Genomic DNA, 27,222 nt, shown 5'->3' with positions numbered 1-27,222 from the left:
AATGAAATTCCGTCACTACCTTCGGAAGAAAAGAAGGACGAACTAAGGACAACCCTGTCCTTGTGAAATACAGTGAAGGGTGGCTTAACTGAAAGTGGCTGTAACTCACTCACTCTGCGAGCGGAAGTAACCGCAACTAAAAAACACAGTTTTCAGAGTTAACAGCCTCAAAGGGCAAGAATGTAAAGGCTCAAACGGAGCACCCATAAAAAACTTAAGAACCAGGTTTAAATCCCAATCGGGCACCAGGAAAGGTGACGGAGGGAACACATTAGTGAGCCCTTTCAGAAACTGTGAAATTAAAGGGATTTTAAAGTAGGAACACTCTTCAGACGAGCGCTTAAAGATGGACAGCGCCGCCAGGTAACCTTTAATGGTGCCCACTTGCAAGCCCCTGTGGGCCAAAGAAAGTAAAAAGGATAGAACCATGGGGATGTCACATGCAAAAGGATCCACATTCTGAACTCTGCACCAGTCGCAGAACTTACGCCAACGGCAACGGTACAGAGACTTTGTTGCTGGCCTTCGGGCCGAGAGCAACACCTCCATCACGTCTTCAGGGAGGTCCCAATCCTTATACCTCAACCTTTCAGAAGCCAAGCATGAAGGTTGAGGGATCTGACCTCTGGATGGAGAACCTGACCCCCCTCCCGTGAGAGCAGATCGTCTCGGTAGGGAAGACGACGTGGAGGGCAGATGGACAAGTCGAGAAGGTCCGGGTACCACGTCCTCCGAGCCCACGCCGGAGCAATGAGGATCATCCGGGAACCGAACTTCCATAACCTCCGCAGCACTTGCGGGATGACGGGGACTGGAAGAAACACGTACAGCAGCGGGAATGACCACTCCACCACGAACGCGTCTCCTAAGGCTCCTTTTGGAGGAAATTCCCACAAGCAGAACCTCTCGCACTTCCGGTTGACACTGGAGGCGAAGAGATCCACTTGAGGGGTCCCCCAAAGGGCGAAGATCTCCAGGAGAATCTCCTGAGCCAACTCCCACTCGTGAGAGATCGTGCTCTGCCTGCTCAGAGCGTCCGCCATCACGTTTTCGTCTCCGGCCAGATGAACTGCCGAGATCGAAACTTCCTGCTGGATGGCCCAGAACTCGAGCTGCATCGCCTCCCTGCACAGAGGAAGTGACCCTGCCCCCCCCCCCCCCCCTTTTTGTTGAGGTAGTGCATGGCCACTGTGTTGTCCGTCAGGATCAGGACACTCTTTCCTCGCACAGTCGGCAGAAAAGCTCCAACAGATTGATATGGAGTCTGGACTCCGACAGAGACCAACGACCTCTGACTGTCAGCCCGTTGGCATGAGCTCCCCATCCCGTGAGGGATGCATCCGTCACGATCGTCACCTCCGGCCAGGGAAGCCAAAATGGAGCCCCCTTCATCAAGTTGCCTTCGACGGCCCACCACAGAAGGTCCCGGGCGACCGAGGGCGGCACCTGAACTGGGTCCGACATCCTGCCGGAGGACTACGACCATTGCATCTGGAGTGCCCACGGCAATGATTTCATCCGCAGGCGAGCCTCTGGCACCAGAAGAATGCAGGATGCCATGAGGCCGAGCAACCTCAAGAACTCGAACGCTGGGAGCGTCTGGGCATGCCGAAACTTGTGCACCATCTGCTGAATGTGAAGAGCCCTCACCTGGGGAGGAAAACACTGCCCCAGGGAAGTGTCGAGCACTGCTCCGATGTACTGGAGCCGCTGTGTTGGCGTCAAATGGGACTTCTTTAAATTGAGGGAGAAGCCCAGCCTGTGAAGGGAGTGGCAGGTGACGGACAGATGATCCAGGACTTGCTTGGGAGAGCTCCCCCTGATCAACCAATCGTCCAGGTAGGGGTAGACGTGAATCCCCCCCTTGCCTGAGAAGCGCTGCCACCACCACCATGAGCTTGGTGAAAACCCTCGGGGCGGAGGTCAATCCGAACGGCAGGACCCGAAACTGAAAGTGCGAGTCGCCAACCGCGAACCTCAGGTACTTCTTGTGCTTGGGATGGATCGGCACATGGAAGTAAGCATCCTTGAGGTCGAGAGACACCAACCAGTCCTGAAGCTGAAGGGCCTGGAGGACTTGAGAGAGAGTAACCATCTTGAACTTGTCCTTCCTGAGGAGTTTGTTCAAACCGCGCAAGTCCATGACGGGTCTCAATCAATTTTCGCGACAAGGACCTGCCCACCGCCGGGAGACTCTCCGGAGCAGTCCAAGCCGCCGCCACCCTTCTCTGTAAAGCCATATGGAACGGCAGTACCGGGTCAGTTGGGGGACCAACATCAAGGATGTCCGTGAGATCATCCTGCACAAACTCCCCTGGGGGAGCAGACCATCCCAAGTACTCAGAAACCCTAGCCATAAGGCGTCGGTACGAGGAATCGGCATGAGAGCCAGGCTCAGGCCTACAAAACTCCACCTCCGGAGAGGTGTCCAGTCCACTGGCATCATGCAGTGACTGCCTCAAATCGTCAAACTGACTATGGCCCGAGACAATTTCATCTGGAACCTGACTAGGAACCAGGCCATCAGAATCCTCATCTGCCTCCGAAATATATTCCAGGTGGCGAAAAGAAGGCACCCGAGAATGCTTGCTCTTAACCAGAGCCTTCCTAGGGGGTTCCCCCATGCCACGGGGTACCTCCGACACCCCGGCCTCAAAAGCATCGACGCAAATCGGCGCCGCCGTCGAGAGAACAGGCATCGGCATTGAGTAAATCGGCGTCGACGTCAGATGCAGCGCCGCCAGCATCGATGGCGTCGACACAGTCCTCGAAGCCGGAGCTCCGAGCGTGTCTTTCGACGACCTGAGCATCGACGGCTTCGACGACTTCCTCGGAGCCGGAGCCTCGAGAAAGCCTGTCGACGCCCTCGACGCCTCAGACGTCGATGTCTTCCTCGAAGACATCACAGGTGCACACGGTCTCGAACGCGTCGAGGACCGGGACCTGGAACGGGTACGTCGAGAACGAGTCCCCTTGTCCGAACAGGACCTCTCCCGTGACTCGTGCCGACCACTCTTGTGAGCGGTGTCTCTCGACCTCTCACGACCGACCCCACTCGGGGGCCCGTCGGCTTAGTACCCTGCGACTCGAGAATTGCCAGCATTTTCTTCCCGAAGGAGGCCCATTCCTCCGGCGTCGCACGGCTGGTGGGGTAAGCGACGTGCCGGGCAGAGTCCTCCGAAGAGGACCTGGAAGACGACCGGTGTCGGCGCTTCCGAGAATGCCTCGAAGAGGCCGAGGAGTGGCGAGACCGACTCCTAGAAGGAGACCCACGAGACTTCCGACGATGACGCAGAGAGTCTCCTCTCGAATCATCCGTCAAAAGCCCCGCAGACTTCGACTTCCGGGGCTTAGACACCCGACCTACCGACAACAACTTCTTACGTTCACTTAAGGCTTTGGACGTGAGCGACTGGCAGTCGATACAGTCATCCGTGTCGTGGGCCTCCCCGAGGCACCAGAGGCAGGCGTCGTGCGAGTCCGTCACCGATATCTTGGACCCACACTCCCCGCACTTCTTGAAGCCCGGACGCGGGGTCGAAGAGGAAGTAGAAGACATCTTCACACGAAGGATTTTCACAAAAACGAACAGGTTCGAAGAACCGAGAAGAACAGAACTCCAAAGAGTCGAGGCGTTAACCGAGATTCACGAAGCAACACGTTCGCGGAAAAAACGGAACTGAGGCTACGGGCGTCGTGCGTCCTACTTATCACATCGGATGACGTCGGACGAAGTCCTCGATGACGGCGCGTCGACTTCATCGACGCAGGGCGCAGACGCTGAAAAAAGTTTCCAATGCAGCACAGCTGTGGTGATTACATGTCATAGATATGGAATACGTCGGAGGACCCAATCCCCTCGAACCTTAACTTCTGCCAATAAATCTATAATAAACAAAGAATGCACTATGTGTAGAATGCCGCCATAAGAGGACATGCATCTTCAGCAGGTAGACGTGACTGACTGCCCTGAGGAATACAGTCTCTTGGGAAACCATTGGAAGCAATAAAGGATATTAAAGTGTGCTAATTTAAGTCTAGCCACCCTACCACTATTTCAATACAATGTAATGTACCAGTCCAGCTTTCCTCCGCCAAGAGGCTACCAAGCACCTTAAACATTTGAATTTAATTGTATATCTTAAATGTATCTCCATATAAAGAATTGATAGGAGTGGTGTATAGATGGTGCATAGAACATTTCTGTTGACTCTGCATTTTACGTAGTGTCGCAATCAGTGAAACATTTGATTTGTTTGTAGAGTTTTAAAAGGCAATGTGCCAATTGCAGCTATTTCTAGTGATCTGCTTTGTTAAGTATATAAAGAGAGTGCAAATCAAACGGTTTAGTTTGAGCATCCTCCAAGATCAAGTGCCCTAATGATTCATTTATCAATCCACTCTTTCCAGTGGATTGTTCTATTACCAATATGCATTATTCACATTACCCCATGTGGGTGCCTCTTTATGCCAATAGTCATCTAACTTCAATATATAGTGAATCCTTTTCCATGCATATTTGTTAGTCTGTAGGATAGGATTATTGTCTACAGGGCTGTAGTACAGTATATTTAAAATAAAATACATTTCAAAATAAGACATTGTTGATATACAACCCACAATGGAAGGGACCTCCCCTTCTTCAGTAGGGAAAGTCAATTGAGAAAGTTGTGTCAAATAACATGACTCAACATGAGGTAGATGAAGGCTGCCAGTATTGGTATAGGCAAAATACTTTTCAATCTTAAATCTGGGTTTCAAATTCCACCATAGAAATGATTTGAGCCTTGTTTTTTATTTTCCTCTGCATGTGTGATGGAAGGCATAATGGACAAATTGTAAATAGAACATGTAATCTGTGTAATGCCAGTTTGTACATGTTCCCAAATAGACAATGCAAGGCCTCTAACATTGTAAAAGAAATTGGAACTTTGACCAAATGTGTTCAATATTATCCTTTACTGTGTCCCATAGTCCAGCATATAAAGGAATTTCAATGTATTTGAGGTACTTTGGGAGCAAGCATAATTGAGAATGTCCCAAATCTTATTTCAGAGCACAACAATTCATAGGAAGAGCATCAGATTTTTTGCAATTTATTTTGTACCCTGAAAAGATAGATCCGTTTGGAATTATGACATCAGTTCTCTTATCAATTCTGTCAGATTGGTGAGGGAAAGCATGATGTCATCAGCATACAACTTCAATTGTCCAAGTGGTAAATTGACACCACAGCTATTTATCTTATGAAGTACTACTGTCGATAATGGTTCTTCTGCTTATGCAAAAAGTAGTGGGGATAAGGGGCACCCTTGCCTGGTACCTCCATAGCTATCGAAATAGTTTGATAGAAAACATCATGCATTAATCCTAACCGATTGGGTCAGATACAAAATCCTCACCATCTCTATACATCCATCCCCTAAACCGAATCTGTACATTATCAGGAACATGTACCTCCACAAGACCCTGAAAGGGCCACCATGGTGACATTTACCATTCCTTTCCTGCCATATAGTGTGCAGCAACAATCTCATGTTATTTCTCAGAGGATGTGCCTGGAATCAAGCCAAGTACAAAACATGTTCGCTAAAATCATACTAAAATGTTTTGCGTCTGCATTTATAAGGGAAATGGGTCAATCCTGGGGGATCCTGGCTCGCTTGAGCATGAATAACCAATGCATATTAAACTTGGTCGCTAAAATATTCTGTGAAGCAGCTTTGTTAAAACCTGACAAAAACAGGGCCATTTACTTTGTAGAATTCCACTGAGAAGCCATCTTCACCCGGGGATTTACCAGTTCCATGTGGCAGGTCAGAAGGAGGACACAGAATCTGATGTACCATTTTAGAGTTATTTTTTATTTAACGAAAAAGGTGAAAAAGGTGTTACTCTCCCTATGCTATGACTATTCCCTGCCTAACCAAACTAAAGTGCTCGTCAGTCATTGGTTCAAGCTTAAATCAGAATCCGTCCATTGTCCAAAACTAGTCTACTCTGACCCTACCACTATTATAAGAACTAAGGCACAGGAGAACGACTCCCTCCTCCTGTGATGGGTTTCCCCAAGTTCAGTTCAATATGAAATTCGCAAATACACTTTCTTGGTCAAAATTTTAACTCAAGCTTATTTGTGTCTGTGTCCTTTTGTTGCAGAATTCAGTCAACCTCCATAGCTTCGTCGCAATTTATTTCATGGATATGTTACGAATCTATCAGCTCTGACGAGTTCAACCAAAAAGAGGCTGTTTTCACAATACACGGAAAAGTGCCCGGAAACGTGCTCTTCACAGCGATACACAGTTGAACATTTCCATAGAAACCACCAGGGCAAGAGAACAGTGTGGCTGTCTAGTCGTGATAAAAGCAAGTTGGATGTTTAAGCATGTTTCTAGATCCAGCCCAACTTCTCACATGCCACTTTCATTTTTTGCTTTTCCAAGATGTACTTTTCCCTGGAGTCAACAAGTCACAGTAAGAAAATGCATTGCAGAAAAAAAGGCAATTGGAGCAAAATGGGTTCTTCTAGGTTCAAATTAAGCATAACAAGAAGCAAACAGGGATATACTGAATTGGATATTCTGAATTTCTGGCAGAATTGCCACTGTTTGCAGGCATGTTGGAAGCAATGAAGAACTCTGGGTGACAAATGAATAAAACTACAGGTTCAATGTTGCCATACATTCAATTAGAAGCATAACACCTAAAATAACAAAGTCGGACAGTACCTGAGGTGTAAATTCTTTTGCTAAAGATAAAGCTTTCATATAGGCAGCGTCCCCTGCGTCATTCTGCTCCACGACATGGCTGACCAATCCGATAGCCTTCGCTTCTTCCCCATCGATTGCCCTTGCCGAAAAGATGAGCTCCTTTGCCAAAGCCACGCCAATCGCACGAGGCAAGCGCTGTGTACCCCCTGCAGTCGAGAGAATGTAAATGCTGGTTTTAAAGCGGCTAAGTCTTAACACAAGAGAAATAAGCATTTTAGTACAGTCACGGTGATCTCAAGACAAATGCATGCACGTCCAAAGATTGTTATGTGCTTTGCTTAGAAAAGTTGAACTCGTGTGCCTAATTTACAAAGGGGAGACATTTGATAGTACAAACCTGGGATCTTTCACATGTGTAGAGTGATACAGACAAGAATGGGGTGTTGCATGTCAAGCTTTACTCTTCAAAAATTCACGCCTATCAAAAAACTATATGGGTGCAACTCTATAATAGTTACTTATAATTCCCAGATGCCCTAAAAATCCACATTCCATTTCACACAACACTTTTGACGCAAAAAGTGTTCTTTTAGAAAGTTTGACCTTGAATAGAGTTTTACTTAAAAATGACAATGTGCCATTAGAGTAAGTATATTCACGTACATAATCATGACACAACATCATAGCCCCCAACAAAGCAAGCATTTGGCAAAGCCAACAGTTCGGGCTTTACCCAGCCATAAAATGGCAACAGCTGGCAAATGGGTGCTTACTTGGGAATATAATGGAAGTGCTTGACACATGCCTATCTATTGCCTTAAAAAGATCCAAAACGTGTCTGGATTTTCCAATGCTTTTATTTAATAGAATTTCAATGCAAGTAACAGATGTAAGGGCACACATATTGCTTAATTAGCAAGTGGCAGAAGATGCACATGGTCACGTTATTTTGATCACGCTAGAAGCTTTCTTGAAGCTGCAATTATTCCTCTCTGCCCTTATACATAGAAACGGGAGACGGTGGAGCCAAACCCAGCTCCATATTCATGAATCACACTGCAAATGCCTACAGTGATTTGATAAAAGCAAGTTTTTCGAAAAAAGCCTTTCTTCGGAAGGTTTATTACCGTATGCAAGTAATGAGTCCCAAGGCTTGGTGCTAGACTTTCTTCTGCCATAATTCCGTGGTTGGCAGGTGCCAAACAAATCATTATTCCCATTAGCACCCACAGGCAACATCTGGAGTGCAGAGAGCCCATTATTCGGGGCGAGAAAATGAGCTGCTATAGCTAAGGTGGCCACCATGGATATGGCAGACAGGCACTACAGTGCGAGCCCATTGTGCCATTTACATAGTGTCCATATCCATCGGCTGAGGCGCAGAATCTATGGAGTCACTTTTTAGTGTGGGGGAAGAGTGCGAGTGGAAGAGCATGTCCAAGTAAAGGGGGGCAGATGCAGGAGCTCATAGACAAGAGCTAAAGCAGCCAACAGGCTGCAAAAACTAACTACGAGTTTGGTGATGCGAGTGAGGAGTCGAGCTGGAGGGTGATATGAATTGACGCCCCAGCTTTACCTGTTAGCAAATGGGGTGCTCTGTGAGGCAGAGGAGTGGATGTGTGAACAGGGATGAAGACCATCCTTTTGCTGACTGACTGAAGGAGAGGAGAATTGTCACTGATGACAGAACTTCTGTGCCCCTTATTAGTCTTGGGTGGGCTTACTGAAAAAGGGCCCACGGTAGCTGACAAATCATTTAGTGAAGAGTCTTCCCTACCAAAAGAAAAGGATGGGTTTTTAAATGCTGTCAAATCCACAATGAATTCCGGGTCTCAAGCAATTAATGATTCATTGTCCAATCCAGAGCAATGGATCTCGTGACAAATAATGGGTTTACGCATCAGTTTAGTCTAGCCATTAAGTGTCCTTCCAGCGGAATCGTGGATTTCATGCAGCCAATCAGAATTCACAAAACTTCTAAACGAAGTTTGTCCCCCTTATGTAAGACCCTGCCCACTTCTTGTTCCTTTGGGTGTTTTGCTGTGAGAGAAGGTGTGGCACAGGGTATGTTCACACTTTGAGGTTGGTTCTGTGTTTGGAGTGTTTTGAGTAGTCTTTAGAGGAGTGGTTTCTGTTTTTGTTGATCCTTTCTGTAGTCTAATTTTTAGTGTCTTTTGAAGCAGTTTTTCCTTCGTGTTCCCTTGTTTGTTCAATGTGCGTTAGGCTCTTGTGTTCGTTTCCCTTTATAAAAAAGAAAACCGAGTTTTGATCTGTATTTTCTAAGTCTGCCCATATTAGCCACACATCTTAGCCGCAAACAGGCCTTTCTGCTTAAAATTATAGCGCAATGAAAAACACATTTAAATGGAGGCCGCAAGGTTTGCTTACATGAAATACATTTTTCTTTTTTTTTTTGCATTAGTTTATTAGAAAACATTTACAAATTACATTTCAGCTCTTTCAACCCACATGGTTCAGATTATATAGTCTCAATGGCATACACCAAGTCACAGATAGGTCAAGGATCATCAGTTCGAAGGATTCCGTTGCGGGTTGTCTGTGACAAGGATCTGGTTCGTAAAGTTGACAACTGACCAGACTTGAGGGACCGTATCGCTGTTTGTCAAGGCGCCCCACCAGTCCTCCAGACATAATGATAGGAAGGCCCTGATCAACAAACCAAAATATAATGTTCTAACCTCGGTCAGCCCAGGACAAAATAGCAGCAGATGCTTCAAGGTCTCCACTTCACCAACTTCCGAGCAAAATCGACACAGACTTGTTTTTTTTGCATGTGACCTTGAGGCAATTACTTTGTTAGTTGGAAGCAAGTTTAGTCTAATCTGTAGAAGTTGTTTAGTTGGGAATTTCCCCAGATATTCCGGGAAAGTACCCAACTTTCTTACTTCGTAATCTTGCTGCCGAAACAATTGTTATGAGGAAGCTTTTTCGAGGGTTATGATCCAATCAAACTCATACAGTTTTGTTTGTACTCTGCACGGGTTTGTTAATAGGTCCTCCGTAGTACATCCAATATGCTTCAACTTGAGGTTGTTAGCATCCACCCAATCCTTCAAGAGCCCACTGGTGCATTTTCCCAATTCGTTGTATATAAGCTAAAAGAGTACCGGGGTTCTAGGCCCCGAGACATTTCCCATATAAAGTCAGTCCCATTGCACAGTTGCCTGTAGAGAGAGGGTACCTAGTTCTCATCGCAAACAGTACATAGGAAATGAGCCGGGGCTGTCCCAAAACCTTCTTCCAAAATACACCTTCAAGATTGAGCCATAGATTATCCAGGACTTTCAAAATTTCCTCTGGACCATAAGTGATGGTTGGAACAACTCATTTTAAATAATTCTGAAACCGGCACCAGTGTGAAGCATCCATCTTTCGCGTTTACTCTGGTGGCTTGGCTCGCCAAACCTTTGGTTTTACTGCGGAGGAAATCTACCGTCGGGATTTCGACATTGCTGTTATTGATCATGGTTCCTAGATATTTAAATGCTGACACCCGTTCAATCTTTGTTTGACCAGGGTGCCATTCGAAGGTGTTATGTTTGAGTTGTTTTCCTAGTTCTTTCTAACACCAAGACCTTTGTTTTCTCTGTGTTAATCTGGAGATCATTTTCCTCTATGTATTTTCTTAATTGATCTAGCTGCTGCTCAAGACCCACCAGCGTTTGATCTATTAAGACTAGATCATCTGCCTAGAGGAGCCTGCTAAGGTGAATCCCACCAAACGAGGAAAACTTCTCAACATGTCAAGCGTTAGACCAATGTATGGCAAACATTTTTTTTTTAAAGATCTAATGCCTGCGGGCAGTCCTGCTTTAGCCCCCTAGATGTTTCAATTTCTGCCGACAGTAGACCAATTTGATTTAATCTTATTCTCATTGTGGTATTTGAGCGAAGAGTCATCGGGGGTCCAAAATGGGCATTGGGCAGTTCATACTTTGCAATTTGTCCCATAGACATTTCCGGTCTACCTGATCGAACGTCTGAACAAGATAGACGAAAGCCAAGCTGATCCTCGTCTTGCTTTCCTATGCCCTTCCCTTTTGGATACTTAAAATGAAGATGTTAGCTGCTGTTCCAATCCCCTCCTGAGGCCCTTTTGGAAAGGGTTGTTACAACCCCTTGTCACCAACCATTCGGTTAGTCGGGATAAGAGGAGAGAGACGAAGATCTTACCAATGACATCAAGAAAGGCATTTGGGCGATAGTTCTTAGGATCCCTGTCGCCCCTCTTGAAGATTGGAACCACTATTGCTCTCCTCTACGAATCCAGGATGGTATTGGTGTTGGTTATTTATTCGAAGAGAAGTTTGAGAAACCTAGCCATTCCTCCAGATGTTCTTTTAACGTTGCGTTGGTGAGGCCATCCGGGCCATGAGCCTGACAATTTCTGCAGCTTCATCATTACGTGGTCTAGGTCATGTGGGACGTCCCAGGAGGATGCTTTCTCATAAGTCTCGATGGTGGTTGGATTCCCCTTCTCTTTATATAGTGTACTGAAGTGAGAAACATTCAAGTTTTTTCATTAATCTGGGTACACTGCACTCTACTTAAATAAACATAGTGGTCAGTTACTATGTAGACTCTCTATGGGAAGGAGGCCAATGTTCTGACATAATACACAAAACATAGATAACGGCACACACTGAACTACAAAATGCAGTCCTTTCTGTAGTTTTATACAGTAGTTTTAAACAGGATTCTGTAGTATGCTGGAATAGTCATAGAATAATCCCAAACAGCCATTGAAGGACAGTGAATTGTCCATGGCCAGTCTGTGCACAAATACAGTAATGTCAGCAAAAATACCATTCTTGGCAAAATCCCTAATTGTCCACGAAGGACAGAAGCTGTGTCTTTCTCCATGCTGCGCAGAACGTGGACGTGCAGTCAGCAAAAAATATAATTGATGGCATAATTCCTAAGTGCTGCTGAAGGATAGAGATAGTAGGGGTGGAAGGCATGAAAATAGGGATGGCCCGGGGGTATTTAATATGGTGAGCTCAACCCCTGGACACTGCTGTTTGGGGTGACGGAGCTGGTAGGAAGACAGAGGCAGACACAGATGGCTGGAAGGAGAGCAAAGCAGCCAGGCTTCCCAGATGGGAGGGGGAATGCCAATCCTAAATCTTTTTCTGGATTTTTTAAGCCTCAATATTGTTCTGGCTATTTTTAATTATTTTTTAGCATAACTCTAATTTCTTTTCAGCTGTTGGGGAAAGATCTTTGCTTTTTCCACAAGGTACCTTATTCAGCTTAGAGCCGAAGGGCTGAAGAGCAGACACCTTATTCTGGATTGGCTATATGCCGAGTACCAGAAGTCCAATGGACATTTGATTATTTTTAAAGCAAGTTATCCTATTTAATGCATTTTTGATGAAAAGCCCATTGTGCATTAATTGGTGTCTTCTTGGGATTTTTTTAAACAGGTTTTCTTTTTTAAATTTTTTTAATTTTAGTTTTTAACTGTGGATTTTTCCCAGGGATCCAGTTTGTTTCCAGCCCTCTTTAACTCTCTACCTTCTGCAGTTACTAGATATGATGAGGCCTTTTTTACCCTTCCTTTGGTATCACATTAAGAAAGGTATTGAGGCAGATGCCTCTATGAGAATGCCTATCATAATTTGTAGAGGCAGGTGCTAGATTGCCTAGCATGTTCTGTGAGGTTGCCCATCACAACCTGGCGAGGCAGGTAGTTGGTTTATAAGGTGACTGAGCTATTGGAGAAGGTTGATCAGTCTTGGTCTTGATTTGAGCTAGAGGGAAATTGGTTAGCTTTTCCATTAATGGCCTATTGCATTTTAAGTGTGTTGTGTATAGTGATTATTATAATGAGGAGTTTTCTTTATTACATATTACTCATAATTAAAAGATTTATTTTTTATATGCGAGTCTAAGACACATTCATTGAGTGTTCCTTATTGAGTGTTATCAGAGGACTTTGAATATGAATGTTAAGCGTGGGGCATCTATTTGAAGTACTATGTATTGATGTGTTATACAATGTACATGTCTTAATACACACCAAGGGTTAATGGATGGTGTGAGCAATGGACTATCGGTAAAAATATATGCAACATTGGTAAACCTCTCCTGTGTTGGCAATTGTGAGCTGTCGCCTACTGCAGGGGTTGTTGCCAGCTCTCATCTCTGTTGCACAGTGACAGGTACATGCTTTTCCCCACCGCCTAAACCTACCACAGGCCCTGCTGGGGTGGTCATGGACTCTCCACTGGGGGTGGAGGCAAGGCTACAGAGGTAGGGGTGATAAAAATCATGTCACTTTGATAGCCCAGATGGGACATTGCTCACCTTTCTTACACCATAACAATATTCTCCCCACCTGGAACTGAAGAAGTGCCAGGGGGGCCTGGCACTACAAAGAATAAAATACACTCTAGTGAAGAGCAGGGCGACTTTTCAAGCAAGTCCTCCAAACAGCTATCAAGCTAGGAGGCATTAAAACACTTTAGTGAAGAGCAGGGTGTAAAACAAATACTCTTGAAATTGATCTAGCTTAAAGATATTAAAATGGCTGACTGGATGATGTTCCTATACCTGTGAACTGCCGCCGTGCAGTAATCGGGAAGTTACAGGAAAGAGGTGTTTAGAATATGAACACCACCTTCACAGTGGCAGTGCCAGGAGGACTGCAAGAGGAAACCCTGTTCATGTACATGTTTGAGACCCTAGACATTAGGAGGGATCTGGATCAAATACTATACACACCCTATGAGTATCCAAGTAGCCTTACAGCAGGTAGATCACCAGAACTGGTTTCAAGGGGGCTTGACATAACCTACCACAAGGGCTAGATATGGCCCTTTTGCTACGGAAGGGTTAACCTTAAAACACATCCTTAGGTTCCTCCCAAACAGGGTGGCAAATGGCCCAAATATTGAGAAACATTATGAAACTCTGGTGAGACATTTTGACACTGTCCACGCTCAAGCTGTAGAGTATAGAGCCTTGGTAGCCGCTCCTGTAGCACCCAGGCCAATAATAGCAGGGGAGGAAGAAACATTTCCATTCCAGACCATCAAAGCCTTATTGGTCACTTGCCCTAGAAGGCAGGAGAACATGGTATTCCAGTAAACTAAGCCAGCCTACCCTCAGGCCGCTCCTCAGCAGAGGCAGAGTGTGTTAGCCATCATCATGCAAACATGTTAAAATATACCTATGGAACACTGTGATGGTTGGTTGTACATTCATTTAATTGAGACTCCATCAATAACAGCACTAACCTCTATTCTGACTATTCTGAAAACGCTCTGAGGGAGCAAAAGCAGCAGTCCGTTTAGGGCTGGCAAAAGCTGGGGGAAAATATTCCATGGTAGAAGGAGTATGTATGCCCCTTTTAAGAGGGGACGTCAATAAGACTAGTAGTTGTTGGACTCTAGTAGCATTGCCCAATGACCAAGGAAGGTAACTCCAGTATGGTCACACCTACTTACCGGGTACTAGGCAGGAATCACCTGGGTAGAACCCCGGGGAAGGGCAAAGGAAGGAATCAGGTGAGATTAGGCACTCTAAAGGATCACCACCTAATATCACCACTGGTACCAGCCAGCCATGCCTTCTCAGCTAGAGGCAGAAAGGGAAGGACAAGGGCTTCCAGTATGCCCCTGCCAAAGAAGAAAGGGAGACCTTTAATAGCAGAACACTATCTGTAGCGAGTGGTAGCACTAGTCCCAGGCAAAAAGCTGGTTGGGATAGAAGACCCTTAAGGGAAGAAGTGGTAAAAAAGAAACCCATCATTCAGAAGATAGGACATAGCTTAGGTAGCCACAAAGATATAGAGATAGAGAATATCCTTCAGGGCACAGCATCCAAGGGACACAGCAGAAGCCCACTATGGAGAAGGAGAAAAAGCAAATTGCAGTTTTGAGAATGGACAATGGTAGAAGCTGTACACCAGACTTACAAGATAATATCACAGACTAAAAGATTGCATGGATTGGTTACTGGTATAATTAATTAAACTCTAGCACACAAATCTCCATATTTAAAGAGAAACAAGAATCTTTCACATCATATACATACAAATCAAACAGTAGAGGTTATTACTCCCACAAGAGAAGGGGTCAAGACAAATGAGTATATAGTTACAATTCACCTTGAAACACGACTCTCCTCAAAAAGAGCAGAGGAATATATCTGGAAAAAACACACCTTCAGGTGAGAACAAACAGCACTTTACAGCTCAATCCAAAAAGTACAAACTAAATATTCTGCAAACCAAAAGTGCCACCTACAACAGGAGAATCGAAGAGGCAAGCTCAGGCACAAGAGAGCTCTTTGCCATCTTGCACAAGCTTGAATCACCAGCTCCTTCACCCGATAACTCCACCAAAGAACTCAGCTGGTGCAAGGACATCAAAAATGCCCTCCTTGATAAAATGTCCCTACCCCAAACCAAAATCACTGCAAAAACAAAAAAAACTCCACATAACTGACAAGCCCCTAGACCAGTGGCCCCACACACCTCCCTCCACTCCCAGATTCAAGTTCTCCCCGATCACAACCACGGAAACTACCAAGATTAATAAAGGACTGAAACCCTCAAAATGCCAAAGAGAGACATTTGTCAGGCCACCTTCATAAAGGATTGTGCTGAAGAACTTGCCCCGTTCATCACAACGTTATAATTACTCCTAATCCACTGGCAATGTCCCAGAGAAACTAACAGAAGCTTGGGGACTCGCACTCAAGAAGCCAACACTAGACCCAACATTTCCACCAACTACTGCCCCATCACGACCGTACCCTTCCTCCTCAAAATACTCGATAGAGCAGCCTATCTGCAAATCCAAATTGATCTGCAAACTCAAGCTCCTCGGTCTCCGCCAATCTGCCTTCCATCCCGGTCACGGTACAGAATCCACCCCCCTTCAACCAAAAAATCCAAATGGACGAAATCAAAGACAATGGCAACATGGCCATCCTGCTCCTACTTGACCTCTCTGCGGGCTTTGACTTGGTCAATCACACAATACTCTGCCAACACCTCTCCTCAGCTGCCTACTTCGAATGGATTGTGTCCTCCCACGTATTTCTCATCTTTGATATTCGATATCCAGCTTCGACTGCTTTGGGAAAAAAAAGTTCGGCAGAGGGCACTGTGTGTCGATGCAGTTGACTTGTTGTCCCTCAAGGGCCTCTGCTCTGTATCGAGGATGATGTAATCGAAGCCATATATAGCACATGCAGCGCCTGTTCGCTTCAGTTCTGTTTTTCTGTGTAAGGCGTGCTTCCTTTGTTCTTTGCGATATTGACTTCTTCATCTACACGACTACACCGAAGTGTCGAGATTGTAATTCTAAGATGTCGTTAATCTGCCCACACCGAGTTTGTCTGTGGTGTCTCTTGGTGGAGCATAAGACGTCGGCCTGCTCAAAGTGCCAGTCAATGACCGGAAAGGCCCTGAAGGAGTGAAAGGGGAAATGGGCGGTAGGTAAAACCCCCCAAAATCTTCATCTACCCCATCGAAGAAACCTTTGCTCAATGAGCCAAAAGCTGACTCTCGTCTGAGGAAGAAGGTTAAAAGATCAAGATCAAGGGGTGGCTCCCACCACTCATCGTCGAGGAAGTCAAAAAAGAGGCACCACAGGTCACCTTCGATTTCGTTGTCAGACACTTCCCCCTCAGAGGGTATCCTGCCCCACAAAAAACTCCACACCTGCTGAATGGGAAGCATTTAGGTCAGAAATGTTGAAAAGATTTCAAAAACAAAAACCCTCAGCAAGTTTTATTTATTTATTTTGCATTTTTAAAGCATTCACAGAGCCCGGGGGCATCGAGGCGCTGTTACAGAATTTTTTGTTTGTTGTCGTCTTAGTTGCATATTTATAACGTGCTTAAATACCCAGAGGTGTCTAAGCGCGGACCCGGGGATCGAACCTGTGTTGCTTCGTGTCGTCTTGCTTCCAAGGCGCACACGTTGCCACTGACCTATCCTCCCGGGACAAGTCATGCTCCTAACGCGCCTTCCAAAGAAGCCGGTAAGGAAAGGGCTCAAGCCAAATCCTGCGTGCCCTCAAGCCCAGGACGAATGCCAGATGCTCATCGGGAGCTGTCGAGGCCTCGGCATGATGACAAGTCATCAAAAGGATCCTTCAAACCGCAAGACCAAACATAAGTCGAGGACGTCGACACCATAGATGTCAGCTGCACCCTCGAGGCCAGCTAAGCTCACGACATCGGCAACACCATCAATGCCAGCTGCGCCATCAACGCCAGCAGAGCCATCAACGCCGGATGTGCCCTCGACACCAGCTGTACCCTCAACGCCAGCCATGCCACCTAAACCAAAGGCGCCATCGAAGCCAGAAAAGATTGATGACTCCTCAAGCGTCAAATCACAGTTTATTAAGCCTTCAATACCTATACCAGAAAAAACCTTTATTCCTTTACCAAGGAAAGATTATTTTAAGTCTTTCACCTCAATTTATGAGGCAAATGAACCACCAGACAATGATGTGCCTTTTGGTCTCCAATTTGATACACCAAATGTGCCTGATAGCTTTATGTCAGAAGAGTCTAGGTTGAAAGATCTTTATGATAATTTACAAATGGCCAGTGGGGTAGACACCTCACCTGGGCTGGACTTTGGTAGACCTGAGGCTGGTGAGCTTGCAGATGCTTCATATAGACAGCTAATGTCTAAAGTGGTAGACTATATGGGGTGGAGTAGGGCTCCCCTCCCATTTGAACAGGATGATTTGACGGACATCCTTGATAAGGGTCCTCAGATGGGTTCTATTTTACCATTTCACATTGCTCTCCAAAAAAGGGTGGCAGCAGATTGGGAGACGCCAGAAAGTAATCCACAGTGAGCAAAAACCTGACAAAAAAAACGCCCTTCCAGTTGTGACCCTGACTACCTGTCTAAACACCCCACTCCAGAGAGCCTGTGATACAGGCAGCAACAGCATCTCCCAAGCAAGCAGCTTATCCCGGTATCCCTCCAGAGAGGGATGACAGGAGAGTAGATGGATGGGCAAGATTTTCTGCAGGGAGTATGGCTCTAAAATCAGCCAACTGCACGTGCCCTTGCAAAATTCTCATTCACTCTATGGGACTGCATTTCCATGGTGGCAGAGCACATTCCTGAGGGGGAGGAAAGAGACGTGTTCTTGACTATTGTTAGAGACGGCAAAGAAGCCATGTGCAAGTCTCTTCAGTCGGGTCTGGATTCTACTGACACCATCAGCAGAGTCATGGCTACAAGCACCATAATACACAGATTTGCGTGGTTGAGGAAGTCAGGATTTGCGCCGTATGTGCAATCCAGACTCCTCAACATGCCCTTTGACGGGTTTCATCTTTTTGGCAACAAGGCTGATGAAAGCCTAACAAGGCTGATGAAAGCCTTGAGAAGATGCAGACCTCAAAAGGTGGCAGCCAAATCTTTAGGTGCTGCTATTAGGCAGCCTCAGCCTTTTCACCCCAGTGGACAGCCTTAGAGGGGTAGATCTTTTCGCTACTACTCCTTAGTTGGAAGAGCGAGAGGAATGGCTGGTCAATGAGGCCAAAGAGGATTCCCTCGTGGTTGACGAGGGAGAGGTGTGAAGCCCGCTCAAGCAGGGGCATCCTTACCAACAGCCACTGCATCAGCTGCCTCAAAACCTCTCTGAGGTCTTGATTCACAAATCACGAGTGGGAGGAAGACTGTCTCAGCATCTTGAAGAATGGCGACACATTACTTCGGATGCTTGGGCACTGGAAACCATAGCCCACGGTTACCGCCTTCCTTTCATTCAGAGACCTCAGAACCATCCACCGGGGAGCCACTCTGAGGATTCCAGATCCGCTCCTTGTGCAGGAAATGTTTACTCTGCTAGAGAAAGGTGCTATAGAACCGGTGCCTGTAGCAGAGAGGAACAAGGGATGGTATTCTCCAAATTTCCTAATAGCCAAGAAGGATGGAGGACTGAGACCCATCTTGAACTTGAGATACTTGAACAAGTTCCTCAGGAAGGACAAATTCAAGATTGTCACACTTTCTCAGATCCTTCAGGCCCTCCACCTCCAGGATTGGATGGTGTCATTGGACCTTCAGAATGCTTATTTTCATGTGCCAACCCATCTCGAGCACAGGAAATATCTGAGGTTCACCATTGGCGGTTCTCATTATCAGTTTCAAGTTCTGCCATTCGGACTAACTTCCGCCCCAAGGGTTTTCACCAAACTGATGGCAGTGGAGAGGGGGGGGGTTTACATCTACTTCTACCTGTACGATTGGCTGATCAGGGCGTGTTCTCCCGAATAAGTCCTGTATCATCTCAACGTCACCTGCCACTCTCTTCACAGACTGGGCTTCTCCCTCAATTACAAGAAGTCCCATGTACTGGATACATCCTTGGGAAAGAGCTTGTCACCCGAGGTGAGGGATCAAGACATTCTGCAGACGGTCACCAAGTTTGAGTGCCTAGCATCTCCCGGCCTTCCATTTTTTGAGGTTGCTCGGCCTCATGGCATCCTGCATCTTTCTGGTGCCAGAGGCCCGCCTAAGAATGAGATCCCCTTCAATGGGCCCTCAGGACACAATGGTCCCAGTTCTCAGGGAAAATGTCAGACCTACTTCAGGTTCCAAGCAGGGTCGCACGGGATCTCCTGTGGTGGACCTGCAAGGACAACATTCTGAAGGGAGAACCCTTTCGGCAACCATAGTCGGAAATAACAGTAGTGACAGACGCCTCGCTCACGGGGTGGGGAGCCCACACCAACGATCTGACTATCAGCGTTCATTGGTCTCCATCGGAATCCATACTACATATCAATCTTTTGGTGCTGAGGGCAGTCAGACTTGCGCTGAAGGCCTTTCTGTCCTTTGTATGAGGATAGGATGTCCCGATAATGACGAACACCACAGTGGCCATGTTCTACCTCAACAAGAGAGGTGGTGTAGGGTCACTACCACTGTGCATAAAGACAATGCAGCTCTGGTACTGGGCAATTCAAGGGCAATTCAAGAAGGAATTTCTCTATTGGCAGTTGACCTAGCCGGAGAAGAGAACACGGCGGTGAATGCTCTCAGCAGGCAGAGCACAGTCTCAAATGAGTGGGATCTAGCTCAGGAAGTCCTTCAAGAGATTGTCACCCTTTGGGAAACTCCTCAAGTGGAACTGTTCGCAACCAGGGTCAACCGAAAGTGTGAACTGTACTGCTCCAAGGAATTTCCTCCAAGAGGAGCTCTATGTGACGCGTTCATAGTGGACTGGGAGTTTCCACTCCTGTACGCTTTTCCTCTAGTCTCTGTCATTCCTCATGTGATCAGGAGGTTGAGAAAGTTCAGGAAATACATGATCCTAATTGCCTCAGATTGGGCTATGATGACATGGCACCTGGACCTTCTGGAGATGTCCATATGGCCTCCAATAAACTTCCACTAAGAGAGGACCTTCTCTCACGAGAGGAGGGTCGGGTTCTCCATCCAGAGGTCAAGACACTCCTCCTTTACGCATGGTTTCTGAAAGGCCGAGATACTAGGATTGGGACCTTCCGGATGATGTAATGGAGATTTTGCTTTCGTCCAGAAGACCAGCAACAAAGTACTTGTACAGTTGCCATTGCATCAGCTGCAGAATGTGTTCCAAAGACAAGAATGTAGACCCTTTTCTGTGCTGGAAGTATTATCCTTTCGACTATCCTTAGCCAAACTGGGTCTCCGGGTTGGAACTATTAAGGGCTATTTGGCGGCACTATCCATCTTAAAGTGCTCGTCAGAAGAATGTTCATATTTCAAAATTCCACTGGTGACAATTTCTAAAAGGGACTCACCAATGTGTTCCCCCATCTCTTTTCCAGTGTCGGGGTGATTTTCCCGGCGGCCGGCAGAGCCGTCCGCGGACCTCCGGGGCTGGGGAGGCCTCAACTCCTCCCGCGTCCCAAAAGGATTATGAGACACACCCAAGAGCAAGGTAATAACTGCTGTTTATTAGAGTAACGGCAGGGATACGCTCAGACCATATGCATCCGGAGAGGCTCTCGACGTTATTGGGGCTCGCAGGCCCTTTTTACAGCAGTATGATGCGCTAATTGCGTCAACTGGGAAAAATCGTCACAAAACCTAACGCCACTTCGGGTTGGTATAGGTGCCTATGGAAGGAAATATTAGTGGATAAGGACGGGTCAAGTGGTATACTTGGGCTGTCCCTAACAGTTGCTACACCGAAATTGTTACAAGGGGACACTTGGTGATTGGCTAAGGGTAATGGCGTCAGTGATGAGCCCCTTGTATTCTGATTGGTTCTCCCGCGGGCACCCAAGCCTGGGACCATCGCCGTTCCCAGCTTGCAGTGTACCTGGCGTTAGCAACAATGTGCAACTATGTGTTTGTGGTGGACAATGGACAGGTCTGCTTAAGGGCTGGTGCTCATGTCTTTACCATCACTGTAGGTGTCCAACTCGCCGCTTCGTTGTTGCAGATTGCGTCCCAGACGTGGGACCCTGGCGACTTTTCTGTCTGGCGAGCTTGGCATCTTGTCAGTTCGGCTTGGTCACGTGTGGGAAGACGGTAGCTGGAGCAGAATTAAGAGTATTAGATTTGTGTTTTTCGGCTCTGAGGGTTTGGCACCGGCAGGTATAACCTTGGCGCTGGCAGTGCGGCATATGGGTTGCAACATCGCAGCCTTGGCTGTGAGCTCTCGTTGGGGGCTTGTTCTGCATGGTCAGCACTTGCATTTCGTCTTGGGAGGATTTTCGTCTGTGAGGCTCCTGCCTGGGGACGCTTGTTTGCGGCCTACTTGGGCCTAGTTTCTGGGTGGTGGTACATAAACCATAATATGGGGGTCGCGGGGCAACCGAGTGTCACAAGCAGCATTAGGCATACATGGTGTCGTCTTCATAGGGATAGGTAGCGAGAAAGCATCAGCAAGCATATACACGAGCTCTTCAGGCGTGTTGCGTTTTTGCAGTGCTGTAGAAGGCCTAGGTGAAAAATACCAACAATGCATGTCCGTGGGTATGTCAGTCCGCTACGTCATGTTCTTTGTGTGGGTTGGTGTGTGAGTGACCAGTGTGCATGGTGGCACGTGTGTTCTTGTCTGTTGGCTATGTCGTCTAACAATGATTTTCGTGGTTGGTGTCTAATCGAGCTGGTCCATGGCACAGGCATCGGCTTGACCAGGGTGTACTAGTGGGCATGCTCCTCATATGTGTTTGAAGCAGGACACTGTCATCTAGTAAGGAAGAGGTTTGGTCGAATTCCTCTCGCGGGGGGTGCTTGGGCTGTGATCCCCTAGGCCATGGTCTGGATGAGGCTGGGGGGAGGGTATTTTCCCATTCTCCCACTTCACCAGGTTCCAGTTTGGGACCTTAATCCGGTATTAAAATGTCTAATGTGTGCACCTTTCGAACCTTTACATTCATATCCATTAAGGTTATCATTTAAAACCATTCTCTTGGTAGCACAGACTTCAGCCCGTAGAGTGAGTGAATTGCAGCCACTTTCATCCAAGTCACCCTTTACCATCTTCCATAAGGATAGAGTTGTTCTGAGGGTTAAGCCTTCCTTTTTACCCAAAATCATTTCTGATTTTCATGTGGGACAGAACATTTTTTTTACCCACTTTCTATCCTCCACCTCATCCTGGCAAAAAGGAGGAGAGATTACATATATTGGATCCACGCAGAGCTATGAGCTTTTACATATCTAGGCTATCAAAACTTTGTATTGACGATCAACTTTTTATAGGCTATACAGGTCACAAACTGGGTCAGGCTGTTACAAAACAGACCTTATCCAGGTGGATCATTCTGGCAATTTATTAATGCTACAGGCTGGCGGGCAAGGATCCTCCGGAAAGATTAAGGGCCCATTCCACCAGGGGCATTGCTACCTCTACAGCCTTGCAAAGTGGTGTACCGATCAAAAATATTTGTGAGGCAGTGACGTGGTCTACTATTCACACGTTCACAAAACATTACTGCCTTGAGACTTCCCTCGGTCAGGATGGAAGATATGGAAAAGCTGCTCTCCATTCAGTTCTTGAAAACCATTGAAACTAAATTCTTACTCCCTCCACCAAATCAAATACTGCTTTGGGAGTCGATCAAAGATGAGGAATACGCGGGAGGAACATCAAGTTGAAAAACCGTTACCAGGGGTAAGTAACTTGTTATTTTGAATGGATTGTGTCCTCCCAGCCTACCCCACAGTAGAATTTCACATGCTATTACAGCTTTCTCTCCTTCAAAGTTTAGTATGGTCAAACCCGTCGTTATGCGGGTAGTTTCTACTGTAAGAAAAACATAACTGAAGCCAACGGGCAGTGCACGTGCTATATATGCCTTCGATGACATTATCCTCAAAACAGAGGCCCTCAGGGACACTAGTCGACAGCATCGACACAACACCTGCCGCAAAAAGAAATTCTGAGGCAGCTGGATTTCAAATATCAAAGATGAGGAATACGTAGGAGGAACATCCAGTCGAAAGAACATTACCAGGGGTAAGTAACTTCTTTTCAGCCAAAGCCATAGCCTGGATATAGTCTTTCCTGACTAACTGAACAATGAGAATGTTCTCCAACGCAGCGGCAGCCTCCCTGCACCAGTCACATGTGGAGTGCCTCAAGGCTCATGTGTCTGACACTGTACAATATCTTCACCAAAGCTCTCTTTGACCTCCTCGATGTCCAGGGTATCACCTACACTAACTACGCGGATGACACCCAAATCTTCTTACCCATCACCGGCAACTATGACACCGATTCCAATGCGCTTAAACTATACCAAACCATCCAGGCCTTGAATGGATTTTGTACGATCGGACCGAAAAAAAAGGTCAGCCCGAACAATACGACCGAAAAAAAATGCTACCACCAAAAGTTCGAACCTTTGGTGGTAGCATTGCAGGTAAGTAAAAAAAATAAAAATAAAAAACTGCAGGGGCTCCGGGGGTGTTCCCCGCAACACCCCGCTCACTATACTGTGTGGTATAGTGAGCGGGGTGTTGCGGGGACACCCCCACAGCACACCCGCAAAAAAAAACAAAAAAACTAGGGGTTGCAGGGGTGTCCCCCGCAACAGCACTCTCACTAGACTTTACAGTATAGTGAGCGAGGGTTGCGGGGGGAAAGCCCTGCAGCCCCCATAGTATGTAAGTGTGTTCGCATGAGAAAGGTGCAAACTTTTGGTAGTTCACACCTTTCTCATGCTAACTTTCCGCCACGGCAAAATCAGTCACGGTCAGATCACTTAGAATCCTTGATTGCACTACAAGGGCTATGCCTGAATGAGAAAACTGAATTACTCCTCATCGGTACACGACATTGGTTAAACACACTCAGCAGCTCATACAAAGTGTTTCTCATTGACTGGAATAGAATCACTGTTGCCAAAGAGGTAAACACCTTGCGTGTATACCTAGACTCCAGGTTATCGCCAACTAGACAGGTAAACACACACTGCAAACCTGATTAATGCCTGCAGGCCATGCCTATCCATGGACAGCTGCATCTCTCGAGCACTCATACTATCAAGGATCGACTATTGCAACTCCCTCTTCGCAACAAACTCCAGGTCATTCAAAATAACGCTGTAAGAACAGCCGTATGCATCTAAAAAAAAGACCACATTTCCACAGACAGAAGAAACATCCACTGGCTCCCAGTAGAAAAATGCATCATGTTTAAAACGCTATCTCAAAGACTGCCCCAACCTACCTGTCCAGAAAAATCCCCAAGGCACAATCATCCAGTCCTACCCAAGCTGCATACTCACATTTACTTGACATCCCTAGATAAAGGAGCCAGAAAACTGGAGAAAGCAGCTTCCCTGTGATTGCAGCCAGGCTCTGGAACGCCCTCCCTCTAATTCTTAGATCCCATGACTCCTTCTAGTCTTTACGCAAAGGCCTCAAAACATGGCTATTCTCACAAGACCCCCATATTTAGCTGAACCCACCAAACACTACAAATCTCTGCACCGCCACCTCCACCTTGTTAGATATCTAGCGTCATATAACTTATACGTATCACCTATGCTCTGACCATTTATATAAGTTGCATGCATCACCTATGCTTTGAAACATTAATTGCAACCATTGCCTGTAACTAATGTATGAACTATGACTAACCTCGTGTAACCTAGGGCAACCACTGCCCCCATGTAAGCCAGCGACCAGATGCCCGGGTTCGGTGCGCTATACAAACGTCAAAATAAACAAATACATGGCGCTAGCCAAAACATGGCGTGGGACCCTGATCGGATCCACCTATTCCTCATACGCAAGAGGGGTCCTGATATGGATCGACCCGACCATCCCCTTCAGGGTAACGAGCACCAAGACGGATGACGAGGGTAGGATGGCACTTGTGCAGGGTACGGTGGAGGGGAGAGACCTGTGCCTGGTTAGCACTTATGCACCCAATCACGACCCCACACCCTTCTTCCACTCCCTATATTCCAGACTAGGCCCATACGTAAACTGTGTTGTGATTTGGGGCGGTGACCACAACTGCACCCTTGACCCACTCAAAGACAGGTCCGATACCAAATACTCCCGCCCATCCCCCCCAGCCAAGATATTGTCTAAACTAATGACCCAGCTATCACTTTGTGATCTGTGGAGGGAACTAGGCCCGGAGCGACGCGAATACTCCTTCTCCCCACCGCATAAAGTCCACACCATGCTGGACTACATGCTGGTCAGTCAGGAGCAGCAAGCCACCTTTTGTGAAGCACAGTATTTACCTAGAGTATTGTCAGACCATTCCCCCTTGCTAGTCACATGGGAGGTGTACCCGCCCAGACCCCCGGTTCCCACGTGGAGACTGCGGGCCGAGGCCCTGCTGGATGCTGCCTTCCGGGATCACATACAAGACAGCACAGACGAATACTGGCAAAATAATCTAGGCAGTGTAGATTGTATTAGCACCGCATGGGAGGCGTATAAAGTGGTCATGAGAGGGGACATGTTAGCAGCGGCGGGAGGGGCCCAGAGATCCATTGTGAACTCCCTGGTAGACGCAGAAAAGAAGCTGGGGGAGCTGGAGAACAGGGTAGACGTAACCCCTGAGTGTCTACAGGAAATAATCAAACTGCGACAAGCCTGTCTGTCCCACTGGGAGACACTTGGGAAATTAAATTATGCCAAACATATAGAAAGGTCACACGCCCTGGGAGACAAACCTGGCAAACTCTTAGCTTGGCTGTACAAAAGGGAGACCCCTAGAACCCCCATTTGCCACATACGCAAACCCGATGGCACCACCGCGCACACACAAGCAGAGATTAATAAGGTTTTTTCTGAGTTCTACCGTGACCTTTATTCCCAGACCCCTCCCTCATCTGACACCGGGATCGAAGACGCCCTAGATTGCATTAAGTTACCCAGGTTAGATTCACAACAGGCTGAAGCCCTAGACGACCCGATTACCCCAGATGATGTGAAGGCAATAATTAGATCACTACCTTCCGGAAAGGCGCCGGGCATGGATGGCCTCCCTGGGGAATTTATACGAGGAGACCCTTGCCCCTCTGCTTGCACAAGTATATAACGAGGCTTTCGAGCGAGGCTCTCTCCCGAACTCCATGAGTGAAGCAATAATAATTCCCATACTAAAGCCTGGTAAAGATGGGACAGATTGCGGGTCATATAGACCACTTTCTATGTTAAATGTTGACAGCAAAATACTGTCGGCACTGCTCGCCAATAGACTACGCAGAGTGATTCCCCTTCTAATCCATCAGGACCAAACGGGCTACGTGCCCGGGCGTTCTATCACCGAAAACTTACGTAGGTTACACCACATCATATATAGTACTGAGAGGAAATCCCAGAAATACGCCGTAGCGTCACTTGACGCCACCAAGGCCTTCGACTCGGTTAGATGGGAATGGTTGTATGCCACTATGGTCAGGATGGGGATCGGACCCGCCTTCCTTAAATGGACCCAATTGATCTACACTAATCCCACCGCCAAGGTGCGCACCAACAAGACTTATTCTGACAAATGTCCCCTTCATAGAGGTACACGGCAGGGATGCCCCTTATCCCCCATGCTTTATATTACAGCTGCAGAGCCGGTGGCCGCATACCTCCGTCAGGAATATGGTGACGGAGGCATTGAGCTAGACGGGGTGTCACATCTCATCTCCATGTATGCAGACGACATGCTACTCTACCTGCATGATCCCGAGCTCCGTCTGCCCTACATTCTGGAGACATTAGATTGCTTCCACACACACACAGGCATACAGATAAATAGGGAAAAGTCCTGCCTCTACCCCCTCGCTGCACTGTATAGCGAGGAGTACGGATCCCTGCCCCCACTAGACCTCCAGTGGCAAGTAACATCCTTTAGATACTTGGGTGTTACCATACACCGTAACCAGAGTACCGAACACATTCTTAATATGGTTAGGGCGAAGGACGCACTTGCAAAATCCATGGAATTTTGGGGGAAGCTTCCTCTCTCTGTGGCTGGGCGGGCGGGACTCCTCAAAATGGTAGCACTCCCACGCCTACTACACTGCTTCTCTA

General features: G+C 46.9%; 1 protein-coding gene across 3 annotated transcripts in view; it reads right to left on the bottom strand.

The window, feature by feature from the left end:
• The window catches only part of AUH (AU RNA binding methylglutaconyl-CoA hydratase), a 1,015,770-nt gene that overhangs the window by 199,441 nt on the left and 789,107 nt on the right, over window positions 1-27,222 (bottom strand). For all 3 annotated transcript variants that reach the window (XM_069625642.1, XM_069625641.1, XM_069625640.1), the window contains exon 7: window positions 6,732-6,919. In XM_069625642.1, the coding sequence (XP_069481743.1) occupies window positions 6,732-6,919 (188 nt within the window). The remainder of the gene's footprint in view (window positions 1-6,731; window positions 6,920-27,222) is intronic.

This window comes from Ambystoma mexicanum, chromosome 6p, assembly GCF_040938575.1.
Source record: "Ambystoma mexicanum isolate Mex_15411 chromosome 6p, UKY_AmexF1_1, whole genome shotgun sequence".
NCBI classification, from domain to species: domain Eukaryota; kingdom Metazoa; phylum Chordata; class Amphibia; order Caudata; family Ambystomatidae; genus Ambystoma; species Ambystoma mexicanum.
This window is presented reverse-complemented; position numbering and strand designations above follow the sequence as displayed.